The 15,100-nt window shown below is 39.0% G+C and overlaps 1 protein-coding gene across 1 annotated transcript in view; it reads right to left on the reverse strand.

Moving 5' to 3' along the window:
* Nucleotides 1-14,258, reverse strand: part of SASH1 (SAM and SH3 domain containing 1) — a 50,846-nt gene extending 36,588 nt beyond the window's left edge. The window contains 4 exon segments of the mRNA XM_010137195.1: nucleotides 9,524-9,625; nucleotides 11,235-11,347; nucleotides 12,594-12,680; nucleotides 14,225-14,258. Of these exon segments, the coding sequence (XP_010135497.1) occupies nucleotides 9,524-9,625; nucleotides 11,235-11,347; nucleotides 12,594-12,612 (234 nt within the window). The 5' untranslated portion in view covers nucleotides 12,613-12,680; nucleotides 14,225-14,258.
* Nucleotides 14,259-15,100: the final 842 nt, after the last annotated feature.

Here is a 15,100-nt window from a genome sequence, read left to right on the forward strand (position 1 = left end):
TTTTAAAAGTTTTTAAAGTCAAAAAAAAAAAAAAAAAACAGCTGTTAAAAAAAATTTATTGAAGATGCCTGGACAAAGTCAGAGACAGGAAAATAGAACAGAAAAGAACTTAAAAAGCCCAAGGAAAGGAAGAGGAGAACTGAGAAAAGCTATGCATGCTGTGCTGTGCCTAAGAATAACCACAAAAGCCTTTTCTCCTTCTCCCTCTCTGAAACAGGAGGCACATCCTCTCCACATCACGCTACAAGCTCAGTGACTTACCAGCTTCGGCATTTATAAGCCTAAAGCCCAGTTTCGAGTAATTCCCCCTGAGTCCTCAACTGCTGTCAGCTTCGTAACTCTAAAATTTAGGAGCAGACCCTTCTTCTTAGGTATTGTATTCGCTCCGAATCCTGAGCACAAAATGCCTCTTCTCTGGAGTTACATTATCAGACACTAAACTGGCTCTGATTCCAGTGCTGAATGTAAAGAAAAAAGCATGATGCTGGACTCAATTAGCTGTTTTCTGCTCACTGATTGATTCCCCCAGTTACTCGCTAGCTGCATAACTTGCAAGAAAGGCATAAGTCATCAGCTCTAAGCAAATCTTCTATTCACCACAACGAAAAAAGGGAGTGTTGTACATGGCAAACAATCCCTGTTTTCACTGACGAAGGCTTGCTGACCTCTTGCTGGCCTCCAGTTCCTTAATTACTGTCTATGGAATTTCAGTGAAAGAAAAAAAACCAGAGAATCTCTGCAAAGCCAGGACGAAGACTGACCCTCAAACACAACTGCCAGAGTGGAGGATATGTCTATAGGAAATATAACTTAAGCCCTTTACCAGGCTTTTTTTATTTTCACTTTTTAATTATATTGACAAAATGCCCCTCTGAGAATTTTCCTTTATAAAGGGCTAATTTGACAGAGAAATAAACCTTGCTTAAATGATTTTTAAATTATTGAACTTACTTTTTTTTCCTCCCCCTTTCCCCCCGTTTCAGTGCTGTGAAAAATAACACCATTAAGAATAGGAAAGGCAAATGATGTTTAATTCAGAAATCTCAGATTTCTGGTCTAGCAGTAGCAACGTTGCAGCTCTATGAAGCATTGTATCACGACTTCCAATTTCTCCTCCTAGGCTGGACTCAGACATCCCTTCCTAAGAAACAGTCTTCGAGATGCTCAAGTAAATTGGCCACTCCTTATATAGCCAACCACACCTAATACCAAACCTTGGGACAAATCCAGAATTTGGATAATTCTTCTTCGAGCACATGAAAACACAGAGCAGAACCTCTACTAATTAGGAGCACTGCTATCCACTAGTGGAAAGCAGCAGCAAATGCATACCACAACAGCATCCTCTTTAAGCCAAGAAAAGGTTCCTCTTACTCAGGACCGTACCATCAATGGGCAGTTAATCTGGATTCACCACAGATCAATCACAGAGTGAAATCACAGCAGGACCAAACACCTACTTCCTTTGATGACTAGGTGGTTTTAATGACTCACCCTGCCAAATGTCCTTTTTCAACTTCCCCATTTTGTACTAGCCACCGTACTCAGCTTTTCTACTCCCTAGTGGTCACGTAAACTAGATTTACTGCCATGTTGTAGCTGGGTTCTTACCCTTGAATTACTTCAGCCCCAAAATTCTGTGTAAAACCCTATGGACAATTCTAAGATAAAACCAGCTAGTGTTCTCCAATTTCAGTAATATAACAGCCCACATCAAGAAACATGACAGTGACTTCCTTGAAAGGTATCCCAGATTCCCTTAAAAGTTCATATCCATGAGTGAAACTGTTCTAAGTTTGGGGCTTTGCAACTTGAGTCTTGAAGGTTTTGGGTTTCATTAAGGAAGTTTCACAAACCTCTAATCCCTGCAGAGGCTGTTTGTAGAAAACTGTGTGAAGCTCAGATGTGATAATCCACATCATATCCTGAGGTTACAAATAAAGGTCTTCAAATTTTTTAAGAAAACTAACAGAGGTCATAAATGTTTTTGCCACTTCATATAATTAACTATGAGAGCATGAACTGCAAGGGTTGTGTAAGTCCAAAACGTGCAGTGGAAGGGTCAGCTCCCCCACGTCTGGGTTCAGTTTGTAATTACTTACAAGGAAATCAAAGGAATATCCAATGGCTACTTTGATGGAAGATCTATTACACATTAGCTGGTGACGACACTGCTTGCTGCAATTACTGGGAAGTATTTGTTGTAAGCAACGAAAGAACAAAATTATAATTCTCCCAGGAGGTCTGTCTTGATACTGGAATAGCTGCTTAGGCAAATTCCTAGACGTTAACTGTTTCCAGGTTTAGTAAAATAATTTTGAGAAGCACATTGTGTATGTTTGCATCTGCAAGCCAGACATATTTCCTCATGGCAAAGTGTTTCTCTCACTGATTAGCATAATTAATTTTAATGACATTACAACTGTACTCATGTACCCCTTGTCATAGGTGTATGTTACAGAATGAAGCTGTGCATTACAATATTCCGTATCTGCTACAATACAGCATTCCTTTCCAATTCTCCTGCAGACTCCTCTACACATGGGAAAGACAGTCTAACAAGGCTCTCTCAACTGCATCTTGTGCTTTGGCAAGGCTAAGAGGGCCTGGGGAGAATCCCTATTCTTTGGTGTAGGCTGTACTACTAATGAATGGGGTACACCACTGGTGCTGCAAACCAACCTCCCTGCATTTTGGAAAACCAAGGGTGGAACAGCAATACATGAAATAGAGTGAAATCTGTATCAGAGAAAAAAAAAAAGGGAAAAAAGAGAATGAGACCTCTTTAGTGAAGGCTGTAGTAATTTAAATTACAGTCTTTTAAATAATTTTCAATCATTCAAACTATTACCGTTACTGTCCTAAGTGCAAGAAAGGAAACACCAGAGGCAGGGAGGTGGGGCAAGTGGTAACTGACAGGAGCACAATTAAAATTTTCTATTGTACCACAAGTAAAGATTATTCAGCCTGGGTCTGCCAAATAGGGCAGTGAAACACATGGCTTTTGAGACTCATAATTCCTGAACTGAGCAAGGCTTTGTTCCAATTTAATAGGCTTGGTGTCTGAAAAAAAGATGGGGGCAGGGAAACCACACCATGGATTACAGCATCTCCTGCTGGCTGATGCACGCAGGGAGAATAGGAAAATGTGGTTACCACGGTTCCCCACCCTCTAGGAAATAAGCAGAGAAATTAGACAGCTGCCCAAGGGCAAAAAGGTATAAAAAACCCATGTGTTAGAATGAATACGAAATTAATTTGCCTTCCCACCTTCCACCCTCCCCAAATAAGTGGCCAAACATTTTGCAGTAAAGTCAATAGGGCTTGTCTGGAAGCAGTTAAAACAGAAGTGGTTATGAACATGCTTAATTACAGTCACGGCCTGCGCATTACTGTAAGCTCTCTTCTCTTGAGTCATGGCAGCAGGAAGATCTTTCTCAGGGAACTTACAACAGACTTACTGCATCCAGTTTTCACATCCACAGGAGCAACTCCTACTGGCAGTGAGCAGGAGGTTTACTTGGGCTACAACTGCTTCGTACAATCCTGTGGTGACAATGTTTAGTCCAACTACCTAGCCAAGTTGTAGCTGATGACAATATGGGCAGATCATGAATGGTAAATAATACTTAAAGAAGAAATACAGTTTTATTCCTAAATAAATGCATTTCTCCGGCAAATTCTAAAGCATTCTAGAAAATTTCAGACCAAACAGGTAAAAAACTCTTTACAGCGTTCTACAAAACCAAACAGAAACAAATCAATGGTCTCTTGCTCTGCTATCAACACTCCATAGTACTGACCTTACTTAAAACTTTGTGTTGTATCTTGGGAACTGTAACGATGATTTGTGTTTCACTCATGAAGGTTTTTGTATTACTATACCCATGGGAAACCCTGCTTTTATGCATGGAGGCGTCGGGGGCAAGATTGTAACAAGATGTGCTGTCATTCTTCTGCTACTAGCTTTCACCAAGAGGTGCTGGACACTGTCCCTGAGATCAGGGTGGAAAAGGAGGACAACTAGCGCCTCCCAGCATAGATCCCTGTGGTAGGCACACAGCATGGGAATTTTGAATCCATGTCTTATTATAGCCTCTTTCTTCACCATAACTGTTACTAAGCACTGACAGTATTACAGGAACTTGGAAAGTAATAATAAATACACCATCCAATACAAAGGGCACATCACTGCCTGTGAGGAAATCTTGACATGGGGTCACTAGACTGGGTCGAGCAAAGATGAAAGCTCTGCATTCATTCGAAGCCATGCTCAGCACCAGCTCCTCTCGGTTACTTCGAAGAGCATGCAAGGTCCAGAGGCAGCAACAAGCTCTCAAAGAAGCGAAACATAGGAACATCCTGTCTAGCCTTTCATGGGAAAAAAAGAAAAAAAAAATTTACAAAAAATGGTCAGTCTTGCAATAACAGCAAAAATGGGACTAACAGTGCATAGCTTTCAAAATACTCAAAGTATCCATGTTACTTCAGCTTAAAACACTACTGTTTAATTAAAAAAACCCAAACCAACTCACCATACCCTAGTGTTCACTGATACCCAATGCAGATTCCCAACAAGCATCAACTGCAAGCTGAGTTCTAACAAGTTAAACTGACTACACCAAAAGAAAGGCTTTTTCCAGTTTACTGTAACAGTCCTGTACTACGAACAATAATAATGTTAACAAATGGTTAAAGATTTTAAAAATCCACCAGCGATATGAATAAAAATAATTTTTAAAATTGCTCTATTTAGAAAACATCCACAACATGAAACACTGAAACACAGAATAACCCTGAATAATGTGGATTTGCTGTAGTTACGCTTGAGGTAATTGGTGCTAAAGAACTTATCCTGTAATTATTTCCTTTCTTCCTACTCTTAAACTGAACAAGACAATAATGACAGTCATGAGTCACAGATAATTCTATCAGAGTTCATCTTTTGTCAGAGTCAGCTTTGTACCATAGGTAATACAATCCTGATTCAACAGCTTCAGCATCTCTTGGATTGCAACGAATACAACCAACACCCGCTACTGTCTGTCATTCCTCCTTTGCCACTGGTAGGAGACACAAGCCAAATACTGTATAACCTTTCAACTTTTAGCCCCATTTAACAACTTGGTAAATGAAAATGTGCTCGGGAAATAACACAAAGAACAGGAAAACCAAATACTAGCTCACTCCAGCTAGAGCTGTTGCTGTGTGGTCTCGTTTTGCTCCCGTCTGTTACAAAGAATAATCAATATGCATCCATAGAAGAGAGAAAAAGAGCAGCAATGCAAGGGGGAGTTTTCCCCATAATCAGCCCCACAGCAGATGCGGATGTGCACAGCATGCCTCCAGGTCTGCACAACTCTTGCCACTCTCCTCAGCAAACCAAATGGGGTGCCAGTTTCCTACTGCCACACTGACAGTCCGGAATAAAGAAGTGGTGGGAGGGCAGGGAGGAAAAACAGCACTGTGGGCTTCTCACTGCCCACCTGTGGGACATACTGTTGGAAGGACATACTATTCTCCCCACTCAAAAATTTTATGGCTTTTCTCTTGAAGCTGCTAAGGCCATATGTGGCAGGTGGAGAGGTCCCAGGGGAGCGTGGTGCACCTCACTGTGTCACCCTTCAAACAAATGTTTGCTATGCTACCTGGAATTTCACATTAACTAGCTCTGGATGGCTGACCACTATCCGCTGATCAGAACTGAAACACAGGAAGCTGATGAGACCAACAAAAGAGTTCACTTCAGAAATAATTATAAATTCATTATATTATTTATACTATTATATTCATTAACTTGCATCTGTAGAAACTGTCAGTGAAGTTAATTACTGGTTTGTTTCAGTGGCAGCACATGTATCATGTACAATTCTGTCACAAACTCCCTTCTGCTTCTCTCCCCCACTCCTGCATCAAACGCGGCAACTGGTACCAACTGGCAGTCTTTCAGCAAAGGGCACAGGAAAGGATTTATACTGATTTCTGTTAATGCTGGTCCTCCAAGCTAGGCTGTAGCCATACCACTTGGGCTTGGAGGATGAGGCAGCCCTGTTTGAGATGAACTAAGAATTTCAGCCCCCAAAAGTTATCAAACAAGCTTCTATCTTTAAGAAGCATAAAAGGCACCTCAGTGTAAAAGAATGAATGTGATACAATTTTGAAGTCCTTCTCTTTCCCCAGACTTTCTGATGCCTGAGGACAAATAGGCCCTTATCTAAAATCCAGAAAGGGATCCATTTGTAATCTGCACCTGCTTTACATCCCAACGCTTGGCACAAGGCAATGAAAGCTTGTCTCATGTTACTGTGAGTAGCCTTCACTCTGACAAAGATGAAACATAAATATTCTGAAATAAATTAAAAAAAAATTTGATAAGGCATTTCAGACCTTTGATACATCTGACTAAAAAGAAAAACAATTTCAACTGCATTCCCACTTTAGCAAATAAATAACACGTTTTGTTGTGAAACAAAGGGTCCGCAGCAGTGAGACTGAAAGCTACAAACTGCTCTACAGTGGCAGAGGACCAAGTCACCTACAGACTTGGCAAGGTCTTTGTTTGTTTGTTTGTTAAGAGCAAACAAACAGGACATACAATTATCGGCACTCCAATGACACCGGGCTGCACCCCTTCGGATGCTGAGATGATGACCTTTCAAATCCTTTGTGGTTCATCATAAGGGTTGAATTTTGTAAGGGTGCAAAATCCAAGTTTCCATTTCCTGGTACAGTAATTTAAAAGAGGAGGAGCTGGGAAAAAAAGACTCCTTAAATCAATCTTTAAAATGAGTTAAGGATCAACACCACTGATGTTAAGTCATAAACACATGATAGCTATACAAATCTAGAAAAAAAAAAAGTGGTTTTTTTTCTTTCCTAAAAAGAAAAACAACATCATCAACTAATTATATTTGCCTTTTGGATGTTATTTTGTATGTGGCTGTTCTTAAGCTGTGGGCAGAGACGACTTGAAAGCAATGGAATACTTAAACACTTAGAACAAGCATTTTGCCTTCATTTTTAGATTCTCTGGAGGTTTAGAGTCTACTTTTTTTTTTCTTCCTGAAATGTAGTCATTGGGCAAAGCTAGACCAAGATTCTCCACAAAATCTTATTGACTCATCCTATCCAGCCCTCCTACCTACAAGCAGGCCTGTGCCCTTGAAGATAAAATGAGAAGAAAATAAAACAAAGAAAAGCCATTATACTAGTGTCTTGGTATCTCTTAAATGCCCAAGGTTACCTGACAAACGTATAGCAAGTAAACTAAAAATTATTATTTTCCTAAATTCCTTCAATCTGCAATTATTCTGCAATTCCCCTCTACAACTTGCATGTAGAATTTGTGTTTACAAAATGATCAAGTATGATCACAATGTTCCTTTCAAAACTGTGCAGTAACAATTTGGCCATGAGACTGAGAAAAAGAAAGAAATCAGAAAAATTGCCAATGGAACCAGAAGAGCCATTGCCCAAGGAGTTGTAATTCAAACCAGAACCTTCTATTTCAGTGACTCATATTTTCAATTATTTTCTGAGGTTAGAAGTCAGTCAGCTACCTAACAATGTTTTTAATATGTGGAAAAATATCTTTGCTTCATGACATATGAAATGAGTGGGGTAGTTTTCAGTCAAGATTCCAAGTTCACAGAGTACAAATCACACAATAGCACTAAAAGTCAGACCATTTGTCCAAAATGCGCTTGAAAACAGAATAATTTTTGCACATCTCAAAGGCTGGTCATTTTAGATTAATAGAGATATCCTTTGGCAAAATAATCTGGGTGAACACACGCTCTATCTCTAGATGTACCTGATATTTTGCACTGTTTGTTTTTCCCTCTTGCATGTCAATTATAGTTCAAAGTCTTGCACCCCAGTTAACCCTAGTTTCTTTCTTGTCCACAAAAAGGAAGCCAAGCTCACTTTTGTTCTAACACCAAGTTTCATTTCTGCAGATAATCTGCTTTTCCCTTGAAGGCAAACAGTTTCACAACTTCTGTTAAATGCAACCAGGATAAAAATTAAGAGCAAGATGACGGAATAGAGATCCCCCACTGAAGTTAGCAGGAAGATCGTTCAAATCTTACCGGAACAGCTGAGAGGCAACAGAGCTCTCGGCTCAAAGTGCTAAAATGGCTTAGGAAAATAATTTTAGAGAAAAGGCGTCAAGTTGTTCCATTAGGGAGGAAATACTGAGCCATGTTTGATTCTCAGAGGTATAACCGGCTTTCAGTAACTTCAACACAAGTGTAAACAGCTATCAGAATATTTAAGGGAGAAATTCAGTACCCTTCTGAGATGTGACCATGAGTAAATGGTAAATCACACCATGGTAAATCAGACTTTCGAGGCTTTTACGCTATAGGCACCTTAGCCAAAGGCCTTAAGTAGGGCAATACTACAGGCTATAAATCCTAATGAGAAAAAGATCCAAGGTGTCTTTCAGCTGGTTAAACGATCAGTGCAGAAGAGTCAGGATCCTTCCTTCTCTATTCTCGGCACATTTCTGATGTATCAGAACAGAGCATAAGGCAACATAATTTCTCCTCTGCTTCCATCTAACTAAAGATAGGCATATTTTTTTTTAATACGAATAAGAAAATCGTTCTCCAACACAAAATATTTTAATCATCTCAGAAAATGACATAGCATTCTTCTTTTGATTTAGCGAGGTGAAGCTAAGTGTCTGCTGCTGTTAGCAGGAAATTCCATTGACAATAAAAAAAATAAATCAATCAAAATCTCAAAAGCTTATGAATCAATTATACTGGTTGCAAAGAGCTTGGATTTTACAGCCAAATGTGTTCTTCTCCAAGATTTATCTGTGAGCTTTTAATTAGAGAAATGAAGTGGAATAAACTACTCAGTGAAGATGAAGATATTTGGAAGGAAAAATTAATTAATTCAGTACAGCATGACACAAAGACTGTCTGGTGCCCATAAAAACAACAGAAGCTACAGAGCTCAGAAGTAAAAATGAGGGAGGAAAACTGCCTTACTGCGAACGGGTCTGGCAAAAGCTGCAAACTCTCTGGGCTGACAGTTAGCAAATGCAGGGATACAACTGTCTGAAAGCATCAGGCAGCGGGGACTTAGGGAGACCCTCAACTAGAATGTATCAACCAGGGCTAGAAAAATCAAGAGAAACTCCACCTCTCAGTTACTGTGAATCAGCAAGTAAAACAGTTTCCTCTAAACAACATAAAAATCTTTTTCTGTGCGTTTTGGAAACATGGGCATTTTTGCCTGGGATCACTTGTGCTTCAAAAGCTCAGTGACAGACAGTCAGATTATAAAAACCAATCAAACACAGAAAAAACCAGTAAGACTGTCCACCAACCTTGAAGATTTAAAATCCATGTTAAAGGTCTTCTACAAACAGAACATAGCCTTACAAAGCCAAACGATACTTTTGCTGTTAAGGAAACCACCAGGTAAATCAGGATATTTCTGTACCGCAACAAAAGAATTTATATATTAAACGATACCAGGGAGCTCTAACAGAATGACAGGTACTTACATTACAATTGGAAGATCCATCAAATGTTGAGTAAGAACCATCAGGCCATTCTGCAGCATCTACAGTGCTCGATTGCCTGTGCTGGGCTTCATACTCCTTCAGCTGAAATTTGAGGAGACAGAAGGAACACTTTCCAGTGAGAAGCAACTATCAATCTTCATTAAAACAGCAAGTGTTATTGTCCTTCCAGGTTTTTCCCACCGTACAATTGTGGAACTGGGAAAATTGTTAAGTTTTGCATTGTGTGTATCACTTGTTCAAAAGAAATTGTTTTAGAATTGGAATTTTTAAGGATGACTTTTTTTTTTTTCTTAAAAGGAAGTGATTTGTAAATACTGAATTTTGATGAACTGTCATTGGTAAAATATACATTACACACCTCCACCTCAGAGGCACAGCTTACAGTGGACAGACTAAATCGCAATAGCCTGCCAATTTCCTCCATTAAAAAAATGATCCACAATAAAGACTAGGAACCATCTTTTATAATTTTAAAAAAAAAAGACCATGTTTCTCATTTTCCAATAAAAGGCTTAACCCATAAACCCAATCCAAACTGTTGAGAGGATCATCAACAACTGATTATATTATAAAAAATGTTGGTCCTAGTAGCTCAGACCACTATGGGGAAACAGTACCAGTACATATATGAACCAAACAGATTAGGTACAACCCTCCCCCCACAAAGTTTTTTACCAGCAAAGAAGTAAAAAATTACCCACTATTACTACCCTGTAATTATAAGATTTTGCGTTTTTTTTTCATGCTTCCCCACAAAGCAGTACTTTCTTCAGACATTAACATAACTTTATGTTCCAGGATAATCTATTTCAAGATGTAGTATGTCACTATAGAAATTTATCTGAATGCAAATTCATGTGTTTTCTGCACATCTAATGCAGCCCATACAAACATCCTGTGTTCCATCACAATATTTAGCACAAGGGAAAAAAAAAAACCCCAAAGTGGTGTGGAAACTTTTAACACCGACCTTTTGGCTCCTAAGCAATTAAAACCTCAGCCCTATTGCTGCACAAATACAATACCTTACAGTTATTTTTCCTGTGTTTTATTAACATTCAGATTTTGTATAGAAACACTCGTGACAGCCATTGTACTCATCAAGAAATACATCTGTGTTGATTTTAATGTCAAACGTCAAAAACTAAGTATGTTTTCTTGAAAACATATCATCACCTTTTTGGCTAAGAAACAAGGAGAAGAAATTTTTTAAGTTGAAATTGCTGAAATTAGAAGCCTTCAATCAAACAGCTCTTCAGTCATTAGCAGCAGGAAAACAGTAAGAAATATACATGTTCTGAAACAAATAAGGCAAGCTCAACAAAATCCAAAGCATTCCTTCCAGTCTTAAACAAACCTATGAACATATACAATAAATAAGGGCTAGAACAGGGGAGCTTCCTCTTCCTTATTTAAGACAGCTGCAATGAAAATGTCCTCATTTGAGCTTTTCTCTGATTAGCACCATTTATTGCCAACTGAGAAAAGTAAAGGCTTTTAGGACTTAATTTACCACACTTACAAAGGAGTTTGCAAAGGAATTGCTATTTAATTTATACTACCTCGTGCGATGGGACCAACAGGCAGGCTTTCTGTCCCTTCTCCTATGTTTTCTGAGCAAATGAAACCTCCAGATTGGTATATCCTAAAACATGTTTCTCAAGAAAAGTGAAGTATGTACATATCATACCCTAGCAAGCGCTTCCTCAATGGTGATCATCTTCTCTTTGACCATCATCATCAGCTGGATCCGTTCTTCATCACTCATTGTGATCTCACTGGCCACATACCCGACATCTTCTCCTGCAGAAAAAGCACAGAGATAACAAGCATATGTAAGAGGTCATGTACAGAGTGGGGTACACTGAAACTGAATTTTACCCAGTGCTCTGAAATTTTGTTGCTATGTGGATCGGGCTGGCCAGAAACAGGCCCTACCCAGAGCAGGCTCATAGCAAGATTTCACAGGACTGTAGTAACTGAGCAATAAAATGAAGTAAATTAGGGCTAGAAAACTAAGCTTACTTTGACACCGAAAGCAAGAAAGCATGATAAGGAGAAATAGTAAGTGACTGTCATCGCACAGTTACTGACCCTGAAAGACGACAATCAAAATAGAAAGTGCTAAAGCCAGAAAAGACCTGCACTCAGCTCTGAGGAATACTGTAGTCAGCTGCCAGAGTGGATGGAAAGCCTTTCCAGAACAGCATGCTGGGCCCTTGCAGGTCTCTGCTGTGGACTGGCCACATGCCCTTGTCTCTCCAGGCTATATAATCGGCTACTGAACTGGCTCATAGTGCTGGATGTACTGGGGCTTTCAACTCCAGGACCTCTCCTTTTGGTACGCGCTCAGCTGAGAGCATAAATGTACTCCTTTGACTAAGTGGGCTCCTATCATCTTTCACAATCTGTTTGAACACAGAGCGACATGCAGAAGCATCTACTTGCAACAGAATGATCTAACAGACACATATGGGAAAACGGAAATTTTCTGTGTGAAGAGAAATAACTTGGAGCAATGCACAGCTGCATCTCTTGGAGAAGAACTAGAGAAAGAGACCTGACAGTTTAAGCGGAATTGATCCTACATTTGCACTAGTCATCAGAAGCACTTTTACTTCTCCTTTTTGTTCTGCCTTCTCCTACAACGAGAGGCTGGATGCAAGCCTATGGCAAACAAGTCAAAGAAACCAAACGTCAAAGAAAGGAGAAACACCTGTCTAATCAAAACAACATTTCTTTCATCAAGTCAGGATCAGGAAAAAAAAGCATCCTGCTCATTTACAGATATTACTTATGAAAATATATCAACCACATCACTTCGTGTGTGTGCCATCACTGACAGTGAGGACCGAAGATGTCCCAGCCTCATGTCTGCAGTCCTACAGAATATGACTTGTCTTTCTGAGCCCTATCATGATGAACCAAACCTTCCAGATCCACAGACCCCCAACTGCCATGCTGTGGCAAATGAATTTTTACTCCTTTGAGATGATGGCTCCTTCTATTTCATATGGATTGGTTGTGTCCGTACTTAAAAAGAAATTACCTTTTGAAGTCTGCCTCATTAATCCTTTCTGGTTCTTTCGGAAATTCTGCCAAAAAAACTTGTTTTTCTTTTTCCAGTCTGCTTTCCCTAAAAGGAAAGTGGGAAGGAAGGATAAGGGAAAGGGAAAAAGAATTTCAGAAAGAAACATTAGTTAGCAAATGCTAGAGAAGCTTTCAAGCATCAAGTTCTATTTTCTAAGTAAAAATCAAGAATAAATAAAATCTCTATTTTTCTATTTTTCTTGATTTAATCTGTACTAGAACTATGCTGATGTAACTATTTCAGAGAAATGCACATTGTTTTATAATTGCAAACACTATAGAGGATTGAGATAAGCCAGCAACTTACATATTTTGAATTATAAACAGAAAATATTTTACATTCATTTTGATATCCATTGAGTTGTTAATGTCAAGTCTGGAAGTGTTCTGAAATATTTTATTGGTTTATTCTCTTTAACTGAACCACAATTATGCAGCCTAAGCCACAACTTGGGTAAGTAATTCTCTAACACGTGAGTGCATATCTATACAGAAGAGAAATACATCACATATATATAAATGCACACGCACATATGCACATTCTGCTGCTTGGCATTAGAAATTTTATGAGATCATCAGTTACATCTGAGTCTTGCTCTCTGTATGCCTGACTTTACAAGGCAGGGTCTCCACGTCCATTAGTATCAGATCTGCATATGGCTTGATGACCCAGAAGTAAATCATCTGTTCTAAAAAAGAAATAGGATCTGGCTCAAGGCAGGGTATATAACTGCTCTGTTGAATCAAGCAAGGCACATGCTGCAAACTTTATGCCACCTACAGGAGAACCTAGTGTGCCTGATCCGGCAGAAATGCTACTGATAAAGAGCTACTTCATCCCTTGGCTTTTAAAAAAATTCACAGGAATATAGTTTATGCTCTGCCACTGAGTTTCAGTATGTGACTACAGTATTTTGGATCTCTCTCTAGAAGACCTAAAGCTGGCTTTACTGAATCCCTGAAACACAGCTTAAGTTTAGACTATGTGGAAATGTCTCTAGAAAAAAAAAAACAAAAAACCAAAAAAGAAACAAACAAAAATTTCCCAGTTTTTCTTTTTCTTGTCAATGAGCAAAATAAAATTTGTCCAGAATTATATCAGCTCAACTAGTAAGTTAAGATAGCAACATGAACTAATTATAGTAAGCTAAAAAAAAAAAGTGAAAGACAATGTAAACCAAATGCGTATTTAAGACTTAAATATTTCAGAATCAAAAGAAAAAGATGACTCTGGTGTGACATGAATAGAAATAATAAAAAGTCCAGTTATTCACTGGTGGTGGTAATTTTCAGAATACAAAGAGATAGGCTAGCAGTGATCTAACATGCAAACACTTGAAATTCAATATAAAAAGTCAAAAGTTATGTATTTACCACAGGACAATGCTGGTTAGGCAGTCTCAGTGATCACTGAGACACGCAGCATCTAACTTGAAGCTGCCAAGACTCAGCCTCCCCCGCCCACCCCCCAAATGCTGCTGACTTCTGCCAGCATTGTGTTTACTCAGCTCTTCACATACCAGCACAAGCAAAACTCAAACACTGTTTAAGAATTCCATACGAGTATCAAATAAAATGAAAAATACTGACCTACGGAGCCTTCTTCTGAACTTGATTTATGAATGGAGAGCCTAGGACAAAAAAAAGAAATGGACTTATTGATGCAGGCTTCTCACATTTCATGGGAGCTGTCTGATTACAGTAAATTATAGTTTCCAAACAATATATCACGAGCTGTTTTCTCTTCCCTTTTCTTCTGAACATAGCAAGTTGGAAACAAAAACTGAACCCACTGGTCTGACCACAGTAACTGAGTTCCCCTCTTAAACATGCCTTTTGTGACGAGTGTAGAAAAATATACATCAACAGAAACCTATAGTTATGGCAAAGGAGTCTACAGATTCCTCAAAAAACCACTTTTCCAAATACTTTCTTGCCTTTCATTTGTAATACAGTTATTTGGCTGCCTTAGAAACTGTAGCACCAGGACACTGTATTTGTTTAACTCTGTAACAGTTTTCAGCCAATTCAGTTTTTCCTGAAAATGCTTTATAAGTGTGTACTCATTAAACTTTCAGAAGCCATGGTGTGGAAGATGGGTAGAGATTTAAAGACAAGGTGAAGAAAGCTTGCCCAGACACTACAAAGTGCAACCACAGATGACTGGAGACCACGACTTCTTTCTCCTGAGTCCCCTCCTGTGTGCTTTCCCCACCAGCATACAATCCCTCCCTCAAAAGCCAGCTGGAGAGACTTATTTTAACAAAACATGAACTTTACAAACAATCCACTAAAATAGTAAGTAAATCTTTTGTTCTCGGTCTTTATGTTCATTGAACCAGTTTTCCATAATGGATTCCAACTCAGTGACAATGGTTCATTGTGGGATCTCTGATGTGACATCACTCTGCTTCATTGCCTTTTTTTCCCTCCTTGTATAAATGGGGCTAATAGAAATTACCAAAT

This window comes from Buceros rhinoceros, unplaced genomic scaffold (genome assembly GCF_000710305.1).
Source record: "Buceros rhinoceros silvestris isolate BGI_N320 unplaced genomic scaffold, ASM71030v1 scaffold11305, whole genome shotgun sequence".
Classification (NCBI taxonomy): Eukaryota; Metazoa; Chordata; class Aves; order Bucerotiformes; family Bucerotidae; genus Buceros; species Buceros rhinoceros.